At 35.4% G+C, this 15,072-nt stretch overlaps 1 protein-coding gene across 20 annotated transcripts in view; it reads right to left on the bottom strand.

Annotated features, from left to right (window-relative positions):
* Positions 1–15,072, bottom strand: part of MGA (MAX dimerization protein MGA) — a 236,355-nt gene that overhangs the window by 33,066 nt on the left and 188,217 nt on the right. For all 20 annotated transcript variants that reach the window (XR_011970197.1, XR_011970201.1, XR_011970200.1 and 17 more), the window contains 2 exons: positions 5,664–5,736; positions 802–1,322 (listed from right to left, as the gene is read on the bottom strand). Coding sequence is in view for 15 of the 20 variants with exons in the window: in XM_072623199.1 (XP_072479300.1) it covers positions 802–1,322; positions 5,664–5,736 (594 nt within the window). In the remaining 5 variants the exon portion in view is untranslated. The remainder of the gene's footprint in view (positions 1–801; positions 1,323–5,663; positions 5,737–15,072) is intronic.

Here is a 15,072-nt window from a genome sequence, read left to right as displayed (position 1 = left end):
CCAGGCCATGAAAATGGCCTGTAACGAATAGGTTCTTTCACAAGATGAGTAGTAGGTAAAAGGTAGACATAAATGAGGAAAAAATAGACCTGTGATAAGGCCTTCAGTTTCTATTTAGAAAATTCTCCATATCAAAGTTTTTCTCTAAAATAAAGTCTGGTCTAATTGACTTTGCAGTGGATAAGATGGATAAATTAGTGCTGTTACAACATCCCAAAAAATGTTCTAAATGACATTAAGGAAGGTATTCCTTTGGTCCTAAGAAGTCAGGATGAAATAAGATCAACTTATAAAACTACTAGAAAAAGTCCATCTTCTGTGGTTCCTGAAACCACTGGAAAAACAAAAAGCTATCTATAAACGTGTGTGTATTTCCCATTCTAGGAATGAGTATATAAAACTCAATTACTCAATAAAATTCCCCATCCTAAAAGTAGATTAATAATTATTACCAATGATAAATTATAGTACACAGATTATACTGCTATTAATCTTGTTGGTAGTAAAAAGAAGTAAAAAGTGATGGGAAAATCAAAAAGAAAATACAGCCTAATACATGGGGGCAAAGTGTCTACCACCTCTACAGCTACTTCTAGTCGTTACTGACTTCCACTGTGATTTTGGTTAATTCATGCCTCCAGCAAAGGCCTGGTTTTCCTTATTTGAAAGATGTGATTATTTGCCACCCAGCCTACTAGAAATGAGAATAAATAGCTTTAGGACCACGAAGGGTCAGAAAAGCAGATTCATTTTTCCAAGTTAAGTAGCAAGTGTTATATATAGATTAAAGATGGTTCTCACCTCTATTAATCCTGATGTCCTTGAACTGGGTTTTTGTTTATAGGCCACTAGTTTCCCTGCAGGAGAAAGTCCAGCATAGAAAGGCAGAGCTTTGCCTCCATGCAATTTTTCCCTCAGTGCTTCTAAGGCATTTGCCTGTTCAAAGGTGCTATCATCCACTTTTCTGTGCAATGGCGAAACATCAGGAGTCTCTGAATCAGTGTTTTCAGCTGTATCATCCTGATCTTGGCATGACGGCATAGATATTTTCACCCGAGAAGAATAAATGGGAGGGTTCTTTTCACCTCGACTCTTTCTCTGAGAAGCCAACTCAATTATGAAGCTGCCCACCTTGAGGGATTGTGGCGGCATGTTGCTATTGATGTGCTGGGATAGAATGCTCAAGATTTTGTTCCGATCTTCCTCCCAATTACAGTCTGAGATGATCTCTATCAGTTTGGTGGGACCACCAGGGGAAGTCTGATGCATATAGGAGGTAGAAGATGATTCCCCTTCATTGCAGGAGGATCTCCAGCTTTTTTCTGACAAAGGATTAAAATAAGTTCTATCAAACCATCTCAAGGCTAACCTATAATCAATTCATATTTTCTGTAACAGTTCAGAAAATCACTTGGCAAATACAACACTATATAGTTCATCCCTATGTGGCTCTAAGAGATCATGTTGAGTCTCACAATTTTCCGTTTTAGGAGGACAGGCATTCCCTTTCTCAAGGATATGATTAAGGAAAGAGGTCACAAAGACTGTCATTACCCCACCGAGTAGAAATTTTAATCTTATAAAATTGTGTTAACAGAATTTTTACGAAAATCCTACATTAGAAAGACCTTTCTTGCCAAGTCTGTAACCAAGACTAAGTTTTTGTCATATTCTACCATTCATAAATGCAAATCAAGCATGAACAAGATGTTTACCCATTTAACATATGAAGAGTTTGACTAGTCCCTCAGATCAAAAAAGATGTTGTTATGGCAACAAGCTGCATGTTCTACTTTCAAAGGTTCTTACTGCAAGTTGCTCTGAGATTGCTTCTACGTAAGATTTCTGCATCTCCACCTCCTCACTAGCCTCCACTTCATCTGCTATGGCGTTATTAGTGTGCAATAAAGAGGGGTAGATTTTAATAAGCAACTGCCCAGCAAATTCCAGTCTACTATCTCTTAATCATTTAGGTATTTTGACAGCTATCTCTGATGGAAACAAGAAAACCACTGTCACTTCTCTTTCCTTCACACCTACTCCCTTTCTTCCTCCTCCCCGAGGAAACAAGCTCCTATAAACAAAATACCTTTGTCCAGGAAAGGGTAGAGAAAAATCAACTGGAGAAGAATGCTTCTCCTTCCAGCCAGACCCACAAGAAGTCTACTTTAATAAAATCCCCAGAAAAAATTGTTTCACCACTAGAGGAAGAAAATGCTCTCATTGAACAATAGCTAACTACTTCTGAAGGAGGAAATAAATGGAAACAAAGTAGATTTCCACCTACTGGGGAGTGGCTTAAAAAATTGTCATTACATGAATTAATTGATTAGTATTGCACTAAGAAATGATGAATATGAAGAATAAAGACAACCATGTGAAGCCTTACATGAACCAATACAAACTGAAGTAAGCACTACCAGGAAAACATACATATGTAATGACTACAACAATGTAAATTTTAAAGAACAACAAAAAAATTAAAATTGAATACTGTCAGAAATTTTTAACAGCCAAGGTTGGCCTCAAAAAACAGCAAAGGGAATGTACCTTCTTCCCTTCTTTGCAAAAGTAAGGGACCATAAGCGCAGAACATGGAATATCAAGAACTTTACTGATGCATTGCTTAAACTTTGCTAAACTGGTTTTTATTTTATTTCTCTCTTTTTTTATTTATAATAATGGATAACTACTGTTGGGGAGAGGAAGAGATTCACTGAGGAATTAAAGTGATATGAAAACAAAGCAGAGGGGCAGAGCCAAGATGGCAGAGTAGGACAGACCTGCTCCTGCCCTACTTCCACTGCCCATAAAAACCCTGTGAAAAATAACACTAAACAAATTCTAGAGTAGCAGAAGCCACAAAACGGCAGAGTGAAAGAGATTTCCAGCCCAAGAGAGCTTGGAAGGCCCATAGGAAAGGTATATCGCACTGGGCACACAGCAGGGACAGGACCCGAGCCAGCTTCAAGACACCACCAGCAAGCAGCTGCGATTCCCAGATTCCTCAACCCACAACACCAAAGGTAGCTTCAAAGGTCACTGAGAAAGCACTTTCACCTGCCTGAGAAGGGAATGTGGTCTGGCCCCAGGGCTGCAGCACAGCTTCCATTTTAGGAGCCTTCGGTCTAAAGCCCCTTGGGGAATCGCAGGGATGATCTGGATCTCAGCCCTGAGTGGCAGCACTAGGGTGAGAAATAGTGCTTGCCTGGTGGAGCTGGTAGAGGCTCTGGAGAGGGAATTCTACTTGCAGATCCTGGGCAGAAAAGCTTGTGGTTGGTCACAGACCAGAGCACAGGCCAGGAGAGGAGCAAACTCCTCTCCCTTGTTTGTGCCACCTTGGAGGAACTGAGAACTTACAGGTCTCCAAAGTATACCCTGCTCTTGACAAAGGACTCAAAAGTCAAGTAACTGATTGGGAAAATGCCCAAAAAAGGGGGAAAAATATATAAGGCTATTTTCTGGGAGAATAGGTATTTTCTTCAATCCTTTCAGATGAGGAAGAACAATGTATACCATCAGAAGAAGACCTAAAAGTCAAGGTTTCTGCATCCAAAACATTTACAATAAATATGCAATGGTCTCAGACCATGGAAGAGCTCAAAAAAGGATTCTGAAATCAAGTAAGAGAGGTGAAGGAAAAATTGAGAAGACAAATGAGAGCGATGCAAGAAAATCATGAAAAGTGAGTCAACAGCTTCCTAAAGGAAACCCCCAAAAAATGCTGAAGAAAATAACACCTTTAAAAATAGGCTAACTCAAATGGCAAAAGAGGCCCAAAAAGCCAAGGAGGAGAAGAATGCTTTAAAAAGCAGAATCAGCCAAATGGAAAAAGAGGTTCAAAAGCTCACTGAAGAAAATAGTTCTTTAAAAATTAGAACGGAGCAGATGGAAGCTAATGACTTTGTGAGAAACCAAGAAATTACAAAACAAAACCAAAAGAATGAAAAAACATAAGACAATGTGAAATATCTCACTGAAAAAATAACTGACCTGGAAAAGAGATCCAGGAGAGACAATTTAAAAATTACAGGACTTCCTGAAAGCTATGATCAAAAAAAGACATCATCTTTCATGAAATTATCAAGGAAAACTGCCCTCATGTTCTAGAACCAGAGGGTAAAATAAATATTGAAATAATCCACCAATGACCTCCTGAAAGAGATCCAAAAAGAAAAACTCCTAGGAATATTGTAGCCCAATTCCAGAATTCCCAGGTCAAGGAGAAAATATTGCAAGCAGCTAGAAAGAAACAGTTCAAGTACTGTGGAAATACAATCAGGATAACACAAGATCTAGCAGCTTCTACATTAAGGGATCAAAGGGTGTGGAACATGATATTCCAGAAGTCAAAGGAACTAGGACTAAAACCAAGAATCACCTACCCAGCAAAACTGAGTATAATATTTAAGGGGAAAATGTTCATTCAATGAAACAGAGGACTTTCAAGTATTCTTGATGAAAAGACCAGAGCTGAATAGAAAATTTGACTTTCAAACACAAGAATCAAGAGAAGCATGAAAAGCTAAACAGGAAAGAGAAATCATAAGGGACTTCCAAAATTTAAACTGTTTACATTCCTACATAGAAAGATAACATTTCTAACTCTTGAGACTTTTCTCAGTATTTGGGCAGTTGGAGGGATCACACACACACACACACACACACACAGAGCACAAAGTGAGTTGAACAGGAAGGGATTACATCTAAAAAATAAAATTAAAGGATGAGAGAGGAATATATTGGGAGGAGAAATGCAACGGGGCAAATTATCTCTCATAAAAGAAGCAAGAAAAAGCTTTTCAATGGAGGGGAAATGGAAAAAGTGACACTATCATCACATTTGGCTTAAGGAGGGAATAACGTGCACATTCAATTTGGTATGAAATCTTACACTACGGAAAAGTAAGGGAGAAGGAGGTAAGGGAGGTTGGGGGGATAATAGAAGGGAGGGCAAATGGGATGAGGGAGTAATTAGAAGCAAACACTTTTGGGAATGGAAAAGGTCAAAAGAGACAATAGAAAAAGGGGGGGGGGCAGGATAGGATGGAGGGAAATATAGTTAGTCTGATGCAACATGACTATTACAGAAGTCTTTTGAAAAACTACACATATATAGCCTATATTGAATTGCTTGCCTTCTCAGTGGGGTTGGGTGGGGAGGGAGGAAGAGAGAGAAGTTGGAACTCAAAGTTTTAGAAACGAACATTGAGAACTGTTTTGGCACGCAACTGGGAAATAAGAAATACAGGTAATGGGGTACAGAAATCTATCTCGCCCTACAAGAAAAGAGAGAAGATGGGGATAAGGGAAAGGTGGGGTGTGATAAAAGGGAGGATACACTGAGGGAAGGGGTAATCAAAATGCAAGGGGGAGGGGAGAGATGGGGAGAAAAATTGGAACTCAAAAGTTTTGTGGAAATGAATGTTGAAAACTAAAAATAAATAAATATTTTAAAAAATTAAAATTTAGATGCTAGAAAAAAAACCCAAAGCATATCCATGAAAGTTGCAATTTTAAAAAGAGACCCCATAATACTTTTTACTTGATGCATTTATTCTCAGGTGGAGGAGCAGATATACTAAGTCTGGTTTCAGAAACCTGGATTACTTTAAACTGCAATTTAAGGCAACTATATTATAAGAGCAAATTTTAGTTTTTACCTCCTGATTTATCAATATCCTTCTCCATTTCATAAGTATTCTGTTTCATGGATTGATGTTCAGAATCATGTTCCTATGAGAGATTAGAGAAAAGAAATAGTTCAACTGAGCAAATTTACTTTAACTGAGTAAATTTACTTAGCATCTACAAATTTTATTACAGACTGAAAAAATTACATTTGAGCACATTTCTGTCACTGCAAGTAGCATACAGGTACTCTTAAGTAATTTTTAAAAGACTAGAACAGATGAAGGATCATATGACTGACAAGATAAAGGAATAATTAACTGCCTCCTACAAATTTCTCCAACACAAAAATATTAGAAAAGGGAATTATGAACCATGTGTAGGCTGATTTACCAAAATAAAACAAATGCTGAACAAGGCAAAAATCTCATAATTTAAATACAAAGACTCCTTCTACTGGTCATCTTCACCTCTACCCTCAAACTACTTGTGTACAAGACTCAATCAGGATAAATTACCAGCAGAGTCAAAGAAACAATACACACAATGACTATAGTGAAGTCTCCTCACTCTGGAAATATCCTTCCATCACGCTGAATCTCTTTTTCCAATGGCAAATTCCTCCAGAGCTCCCATTTTGAAGAAAGACACACAGCCAGGAGTGGGGAACCTGTGGCCTTGAATCTACATGTGGCCCTCTAGGTCCTGAAGTGCAATCCTTTGACTGATTCTAAACTTCACAGAACAAATTCGCTTGATGAAAGGATTTGTCCTATTAAAATTGCAGTCAGTCAAAAGGCCACAGCCAAGGAATCAGAAGAATACATGTTCCCCAACTCTGGCCAAAGGTAACCTTCATTTCTTTCTGGGATTTGTTTCCAGCTTTCTAGACTTCAAAACCATGCCCCTGGGTAAGTATCTAACATGTTCCTCATACCCTACCCCACCCCCCTTTTTGGCTCCCTTGATTGTGTTATCTTCTCCCATTATAATGTAAGTTCTTTGAAGACAGGCCCTATAAATAGTATTCTTTTTTTTTTATTAATTTTATTTCTTTTCAGTGTTCTACAATCACTAACATATAACTTAGATTTTCACCCCCCATACAATTTTATATAGGTTCTACACATACATTTCTATTAAATACATTTTCACTATAGTCATGCTGTGTAGAAGAATTAAAATGAATGGGATAAATTATATAACAAACCTAAACATAACACAAAAGAAAATGACCTGCTTCATTCTGGGTTTGAATTCCATAGTTGTTTCTCTGGATGTGGAACGCATTTTGCCTTAAAAGACCACTGGGAATTTTTTTAAGTTCTTGCATTGTGCAATGAAGTTCCAAGTCTATCAGAAAAACCTCTCGCACACTGTGGTTACTGCTGTGCACAAAGTTCTCCTGGTTCTGCTCCTTTTGCTCAGCAACAGATCATATAAGTCTTTCCAGGCCTCTCTGAAGACTTCCTGTTCATGATTTCTCATAGCACAATAGTATTCCATTACATTCATATACCACAATTTATTCAGCCATTTCCCAACTGATGGGCATCCCCTCGATTTCCAGTTTTTGGCTACCACAAAGAAGGCTGCTATAAATATTTTTGTACATGTGGGAACCTTTCTCATTTTTATTATTGCTTGGGAACATATTCCTAGAGGCAGTTTTGCTGGGTCAAAGGGTATGCACATTTTCGTAGCTGGGCATAGTTCCAAATTGCTCTCCAGAATGGTTGGATCAGCTCACAGCTCCACCAACAATGAATTAATGTTCCAGCTCTCCCACATCTTCTCCAACATATATTATCTTCCTGTTCTGTCATGTTTGCCAATCTGATAGGTGTGATGTGGTACACCTCAGAGTTGTTTTGATTTGCATCTCTCTAATCAATAGTGATTTAGAGCACTTTTTCATATGACTATAGATATCTTTAATTTCTTCCTCTGAAAACTGCCTGTTCATATCCTTTGACCATTTATCAAGTGGGGAAAGTACTCTTTTTTAATATTTTTTTTCAATTACAAGATATTTACCATTCTTTTTCAAAACTGTAAGTTCCACAACAATACTGTAAGATGATCATCAATGACAGACTTAGCTATTTTCAGCAATATAATGTTCCAAAACAGCTCTGAAGGACTTAGAATGAAAAATGCTATCCATCCCCTGAGAAAGAACTCATGGTGCCTGAATACAGATTGAAGCATACAGGTTTTACTTTATTTTTCTTGAGGTTTTTTTTTTTGGTCTATGTTTTCTTTCACAGCATGACTACTATGGAAATGTTTTGCATGGCTACCCATGTATAACAAAGAAGGGAGAGGGGAGGATGGGAGAGAATTTGCAACTCAAAGTTTTAAAAACACGTGCTAAAAATTGTTCTTATACATAACTGAGGAAAAATAAAATTCTAAATAAATTCTTTTAGAAACAAAAAAAAAAATTGAATTCCAAATTCTCTTACTCCATTCCCCTCCCACTGAGAAGGCAAGCAATTTGATATAGATTATATATATCCAGTCATGCAAAATGTTTGCATATTAGTTGCACTGTGAAAGGAAGCAGACCAAAAAAACAAACCAAAGAACAATAAAAGTATATATGCTTCCACCTGCATTCAGACACCATCATTCTTTCTCTAGAGGTAGATAATATTTTTTATCATGAATCATGTCTTAGATCACTGCATTGCTGAGAATAGCTAAAGTTATTCGCAGTTGATCATCATACAATATTCCCATTACTGTGTACAATGTTCTCCTGGTTCTGCTCATTTCACTTGCATCAATTCATGAAAGTCTTTCCAATTTTTTCTGAAAGCATTCCGCTTGTCATTTCTTATAGTACAACAGTATTCTATCACACTCATGTCACACTCTGGTCATTCCCCAATTGAAGGGAATCCCCTCAATCTCCAATTCTTTGCTACCATAAAAAGCAGTGCTACAAGTATTTTTATACACAGAGGTCCTTTTTCCTTTTCTTTTTAAAAATCTCTTTGAGACACAGACCTAGTAGTGTTTTGCTGGATCAAAGGGAATGTAGCATTTTAATAGTCTGAGCTCTTAGCATATTACAAAAAGCAATCAAAAGAAAAAGCTGCAAAATTACAAAGAACAAGCATACTTCTATACCACTCTTTGGAAGAGGAAGGAGATTCATGGAGATTATATTTTCCAATTTAAGAAGACACTAAACATGAAATCAGATTTGCAGAGCTCTCTATGAAGAATATAAAAAAAGGGGAAAAAAACGGTGGAGAATGTCTTCAAAGAAGCAGAGGTTCAGAAAGAAAGAATAGTAGAGGGAAAAAGAGGGGAGGTAAGAGAAAAACATGAAGTTTACTCTCATCACATTCCACTAAAGGAAGGAATAAAATGCACACTCATTTTGGTATGAAAACCTATCTTACAACACAGGAAAAGTGGGGGAGAAGGGGATAAGCAGGGTGGGGGGGAGGATGGAAGGGAGGGCAACAGGAGGAGGGAGCAATTTGAAGTCAACACTCTTGGCCTCGGAGGGACAGGATCAAAAGAGAGAATAGAAGCAATGGGGGGCAGGATAGGATGGAGGGAAATATAGTTAGTCTTACACAACACGACTATTATGGAAGTCATTTGCAAAACTACACACATATGGCCTATATTGAATTGCCTGCCTTCCCAAAGGGAATGGGTGGGGAGGGAGAGAGGAATGAAGGGAAGTTGGAACTCAAAGTTTTAGGAACAACTGTCGAGTACTGTTGTTGCTACTAGGAAGTAAGAAATACAAGTAATGGAATATAGAAAGTTATCTGGCCCTACAGGGCAAAAGAAAAGATGGCGACAAGGGAAGGGAGGGATGACAGAAGAGAGGGCAGATTGGTGATAGGGGCAATTAGAATGCTCGGTGTTTTGGGGTGGGGGGAGGGGACAGGTGGGGAGAGAATTTGGAACCCAAAATTTTGTGAAAATGAATGTTAAAATTTAAATAAATAAATTTTAAAAAAAATTAAGAAAGAATAGCACACTTGGAATGCAAAAATACAGAAGAGGCACTAGCTTTCATAAAACGCATTAATTCTATATGTGACTAGCCTTGAAGACACAATGCTAACTTAGAGGTCATAGATCTCCTGGAAGAACACAGCAGATAAAAAAAAACCTGAATACTATAAAGTAGAAAATAATACAAATGAATTTTTGAATAAAAATAAGGTACTGATCAACAGAATGCAAAAATAACTTCCTAGGGAAAAAGTACCATCTTTCAAATTCCAAGATACATAATGATTACATTTTATAAAGTCAATAAACAAGCAATCTTACTTCATATTCACATATGAAGAAATGCCAATTTAAATAGTAAGATTACTTTACCACCAGGAAAAGAAAACAAAGAAAATAGAAAAATATATTCAAATAACCAAAGGAGCTCAAGCTACATAATCCAAAGAAACATATCTTGCAAAACTAAGGTGATCATCAATGGAAAAACTTTAACAAACGAGGCATTTGGAGGACTGCTAGAAAACAAACAAAAACAGAGGTGAACACAATATTGGATTTGCAAAGACTCCAACTAAAAAGACAGAAGGAGAATTACTAAGAATAAATAATGAAATTAAGTCTCATATTTATGAGATAATGTTTTAAAAAAAGAAAGAAGAAATTCAATTGCAATGCAGAAGAAAAAAGAGGGGTTAAATTAACAAGGGACAGAAGGGACTAAAAATTTCAGGGTAACTATAGGAGCCAGGGGAACAGGAGGAAGAAAAGCTGGATTGATTAAACCGATTGAATTTTTATAACCCTTGTAAATGAAACCATATATTGTAGTAAGGATAACAATACGTTGCTTCAAAAGGGAGAGGAGAGGTAAATTAGAAAAGGTCATTCTTCCCAACTCCACACCTCCATCCAATGACCAGGGAAAGGTATCTTAACTTTCTAAGTTTTAACAGAAGTAGAGGCTATGATAAGAAAAAGATAAAAGAAACTGAGAGGATAACTTGAAGTAGGGAGAATGGGAGAAAAAAGATAATTTTATAACTAAAGGAGAGAAGAAAACAATAATAATAGCATTTAAATAGCTAGGCTCAGTGCTAAGAGTTTTACAAATACTGCATTTCATCCTCAGAGGCAGGGTGCTATTATTATCACCCCCATTTTACAATGGAAGAAACCGAGGCAAACAGAGATCAAATAATTTGCCCAGGTTCACACAGCTAGTAATAACCATTTGAGGGAGAATTTGATCTCAGGTCTTCCTGAATCCAAGCCCGGTACTCTGTACACCACACCATCTAATCAGAGAAAGATTTTTGCCTGTAGTATGAGTTAAGAGGCCTTAAAATGGTGACAATTTGCACTTTAGGATACTACCTTCTCTGAGAAACTTATACCACTCAGAATTGCATCTTACCCACAAATAAATGTTTCCTAAAAAATTAACTTAAAACTACCTTCTTCATGAAGATCATGATCCCCCAAACTGATACTTCCCTATCTGGAAAATAACCTTGTGTTACTTTGTACATATGCACGCTCATAAGTGTGTTTGTGGTACACTCTCCCCCCTACAGAATGTAAGCTCTTTGAGGGCAGAAATTTTTTTCCTGGCACACAAGAAGCATTTAACAAATTTTTATTTACTGATTAAGGGGAATGAGTTGCCAAGAGTTGTCAGTGCTGAGAGTGTAGAGGGAAAGGAGACATAAAAGAGAAATAAGATTATCTGGACTTAGCAGTGGTGAGTGACCATGGTAAGGGCAGGGGGGAAAATGAGGATTCCTGACTCAAGACTAAGAGTGGCTCCTGTGAAACAAGGCAGTTTCTAGTCAATATTATTACTTCTTTCCTGAATTAAGAATGATAAATAAAAAGGAAGAAACAGAATAAGATCAACAAATGTGTGTACATACATACACACATTTCATATATATGTGTATATATATATATACATATATATGAGAGAAGAGGAGCTATTTGGTATGCCCGAAACTCTATCTTCTTGAGAGTTACAGAAAGAATTTTGAATAAACAAACGCCAGAAGAATAATATTCTGACGAGAAGAAGAGAATAAAGAGAAAGACAAAGGAAAGGAAAACTCAATGAAAAAGGATACTGGAAAATAATATTACGTAAATTAAAGGGAAGGAGGAGACAGGAAATTTTGGACCACACATCTAGTTGGAAAAGAGAAGAGACAAAAAGAGAGAGAAAAATAAGTAAAAAATAAAATTAATTGTTCATTTAAATTCAAAGAAAAGCAAGAAAGTGGAGAGCACCAAAGTGGCATAAACAAAACAATCATGGAGATTAAGTGCTGACAAGAGGGAAAGAATAAAAAAACCAACACAAAAGCAATACATAGAAGAAAATACAGGCTAAATAATCAATCACAACCTAAAATATGAATGGATTAAAAAAGTCAATGAAATGAAGAAACATGACAGAAAATGCAAAAACATGATAAGAAAGTATGGGAAAACAAAACCTGCCAATTTGGTATACATAAACAACACATCTGAAAATAAACAGATATAAAGAATTAAATAGAGCATGAAACAAACTGACTACGTATCTAACGATTTTAAAAAGCTGAAGCTGAAATCACTATATTACAACAAAAATAGTTCCTAATTATCAAGGCAGACAAACAAGTCAACAAGAATTTATTAACTGTTTACTATGTGCCGGGCCCTCTGACACACACATTGGGGCAGAGAAATTACATTATTTTTAAAGGTGACTAAAACCAGTGGCATTCATTGACCAGTCAAACTCAAAATAGAAATGTATGCCCATTGGCCCCCACATTTACTTAGAAAACCACAAATTAACGTATTACCTTAGTCATACTGTGTTATTTATTTCGTTAAACACTGCCCAATTGCATTTTAATCACCAGTTCAGACTGCCATAAAGAACAAAATATCAATGCTCAATCTCATATTTTTTAAATTTATACTCCAAATGGCAAAGTAACAAAGAAAAGTTAGTCGAAATATGGAGATTTTAAAACTCTTGTCTAATAAATCTAACCACAGTAAACAAAAATTAAAGTACAGAATTAAACTATTTATCAGAATCATATGGTGTTTTCACAGTGAAATTGCAAATTAATGAAAAAGGGCAAAATATGAAATATCTCCATTAGAGACTACAATGTAATAAAAATAACAAAGGAAACACAAAAACTACACAACAGAATTAACATTTAACATAATGAGCGCTTCTGATAAATCACAGAAACGCATAACCATGTGCAAGAAAATGATAATAATGAGAACATACTAAACATACTAAGATTTCTAGACTGCAAGTCTAAATAAGTCAAATTAATTCTCTGAAAACGTTAAACAAAAGAAAATAAATAAACAAACTTCTAAAATAAGGCAAGAGAGGAAATCTTGCAAACTAAAGAATTAAATAAAATGGAAAACAGAAAAACAATAGAAAAATCAAAAGTTGGTTCCTTCCTAAGATTAGAAATGACAAAAATTTGATCAAAATTTAACCAATCTGGCCAAATTGAAATGGAAAAATAAAATATGAACAATGTGCAGTAGCTGGAGACAAAAATTATCAAAATCTACCACACATAATTATAGTGTAACAAGACTCATAAAGGAAATGGATTATCTATAAGATATATAAGCTAGAACATAAAATAAAAATCTTAAAAAATACAATGCAAAAGAAATGAAATTGAACAAGCCATAAAAGAAATATCAAGGGAAAAAAATCCTTCATCCAAAGAGATTAATGGCTGATTTCTAACAAACATTTAAAGATTAATTAATACCTATGCTACAAAAATTAGTCTCAAAAACTGAGAAAAGAAAACACTTTACTAAACTCCTTTATATGACAATCATGGTGCAAATATCTTAAAGGAGAGTGGTGGAGTGGTGGTGGAAAAAGTAGACAATAATATATAAATATATACAGACTATTCAGAGATGGGATAGGATAAGATTTGTGATTCCAATGAAGTTCTTATTGTGAAAACTTTTACTAGTAAAGATCAGAACTAGTCATAACCTCAGAGAGTTTGCCTAGGGGACTTAAGAGTCAAACTGACTTGACCAGGATCAGAGAGCCAATATATGGCATTTATATAGTATCTACCTTGTATCTGACACTATGAAAAGTGCTTTATAATTATGATTTCACTTGATCTTCTCAAGCATCTCGAGAAGTAGGTGCTATTTTTATATTTGAGAAAATTGAAGCTATCAGAGATGAAGTGACTTGTCCAGGGTCACATTAAATATCTGAGAAAGGATCTGAATTCAGGACTTCCACACCCTAGACCCAAAAGTCTATCTACTGCATCACTGGATGGCCTGAAAATGGCAGATTTTCTAACTACCTAAAGGAAAAACTAAATAAATTACCAAAAAAAAAAAAAAACTACAATAGGAAAACCCAATTTACCCCAAACCAACCCTAAATAAATCTAACTTAAACATAAACAAGAAAGAAAGAAACATCCTGAACAGAATCTTAGAAAAAATAGGTATTACAGATGTTTGATGATTATTGAATGGAAAGAAAAAGGAGAATGCATATTTTTCATATATGCATAATAACTTTACTAAATTAATCATATCACAGGACATAAAAACCTCACAAATGAAGAAAGGCAGAAATTTTACTGTCTACAATGCAATAAAAATTACACTGAATAAACAGCAATTTTAAAATATTATATATTAATTCCAGATTAAACAAATTATCCCTGGAATGACTGAAAGAAAATAATATAAAGAGACAATTTATTAAAGATACTGACAACAATGAACATTAAAAATGAATTAATATTTAAAACTAAGAGTGGGTTGGGTTTTTTTTGGGGGGAGAGAATAAAATGAAATAAATAAACCACTAGTTAAGGTAATTAAAAAGTGGCAAACTAAATTATTAGCATCAACAATAAAAAAGGAGAATTCACAAATTTATCAGAAATAAAGGATATTATTCAAAACTATTTTAGTCCAATAAGCCAATAAAACTGATAATGTAAGAGATATAAATATTTAGACAATTTTAAAATAACTCAAGTAACAAAAGAAAAAAAAGAACTTAAACAACAAAAATCTCAGAGAAAGAAACTGAACAAGCTATGAAAGAATTCTGAAGGAAAAAAAATCCCAGAACCACGCAGACTAAGAAGCAAATTCTATTAAAACATTCAAAGAACAATTAATTCTGCTATGACAGAAACTGCAAAAACAGCAAAAGAATGGATCCCATTAACTTCCATTTTTGATGCATAAATCAGAGTCAAAACAGAAAAAAAAAAACTGTAACTCAAGGGCCATAGTGAACACTGACGAAAAAATGTTAAATAAAACAGCAAAGTAGTTAAAACATATCACTAAGTTGGATTTATACCAGAAACACAGGGTTTGTTTTAATATTACAAAAAAAGATCATTTTAATCACCC

The sequence above is a fragment of the Notamacropus eugenii genome, chromosome 7 (assembly GCF_028372415.1).
Source record: "Notamacropus eugenii isolate mMacEug1 chromosome 7, mMacEug1.pri_v2, whole genome shotgun sequence".
In the NCBI taxonomy this organism is placed as follows: domain Eukaryota; kingdom Metazoa; phylum Chordata; class Mammalia; order Diprotodontia; family Macropodidae; genus Notamacropus; species Notamacropus eugenii.
The sequence above is the reverse complement of the archived record's forward strand: the minus strand, read 5'-3'. Positions and strand labels throughout refer to the sequence as shown.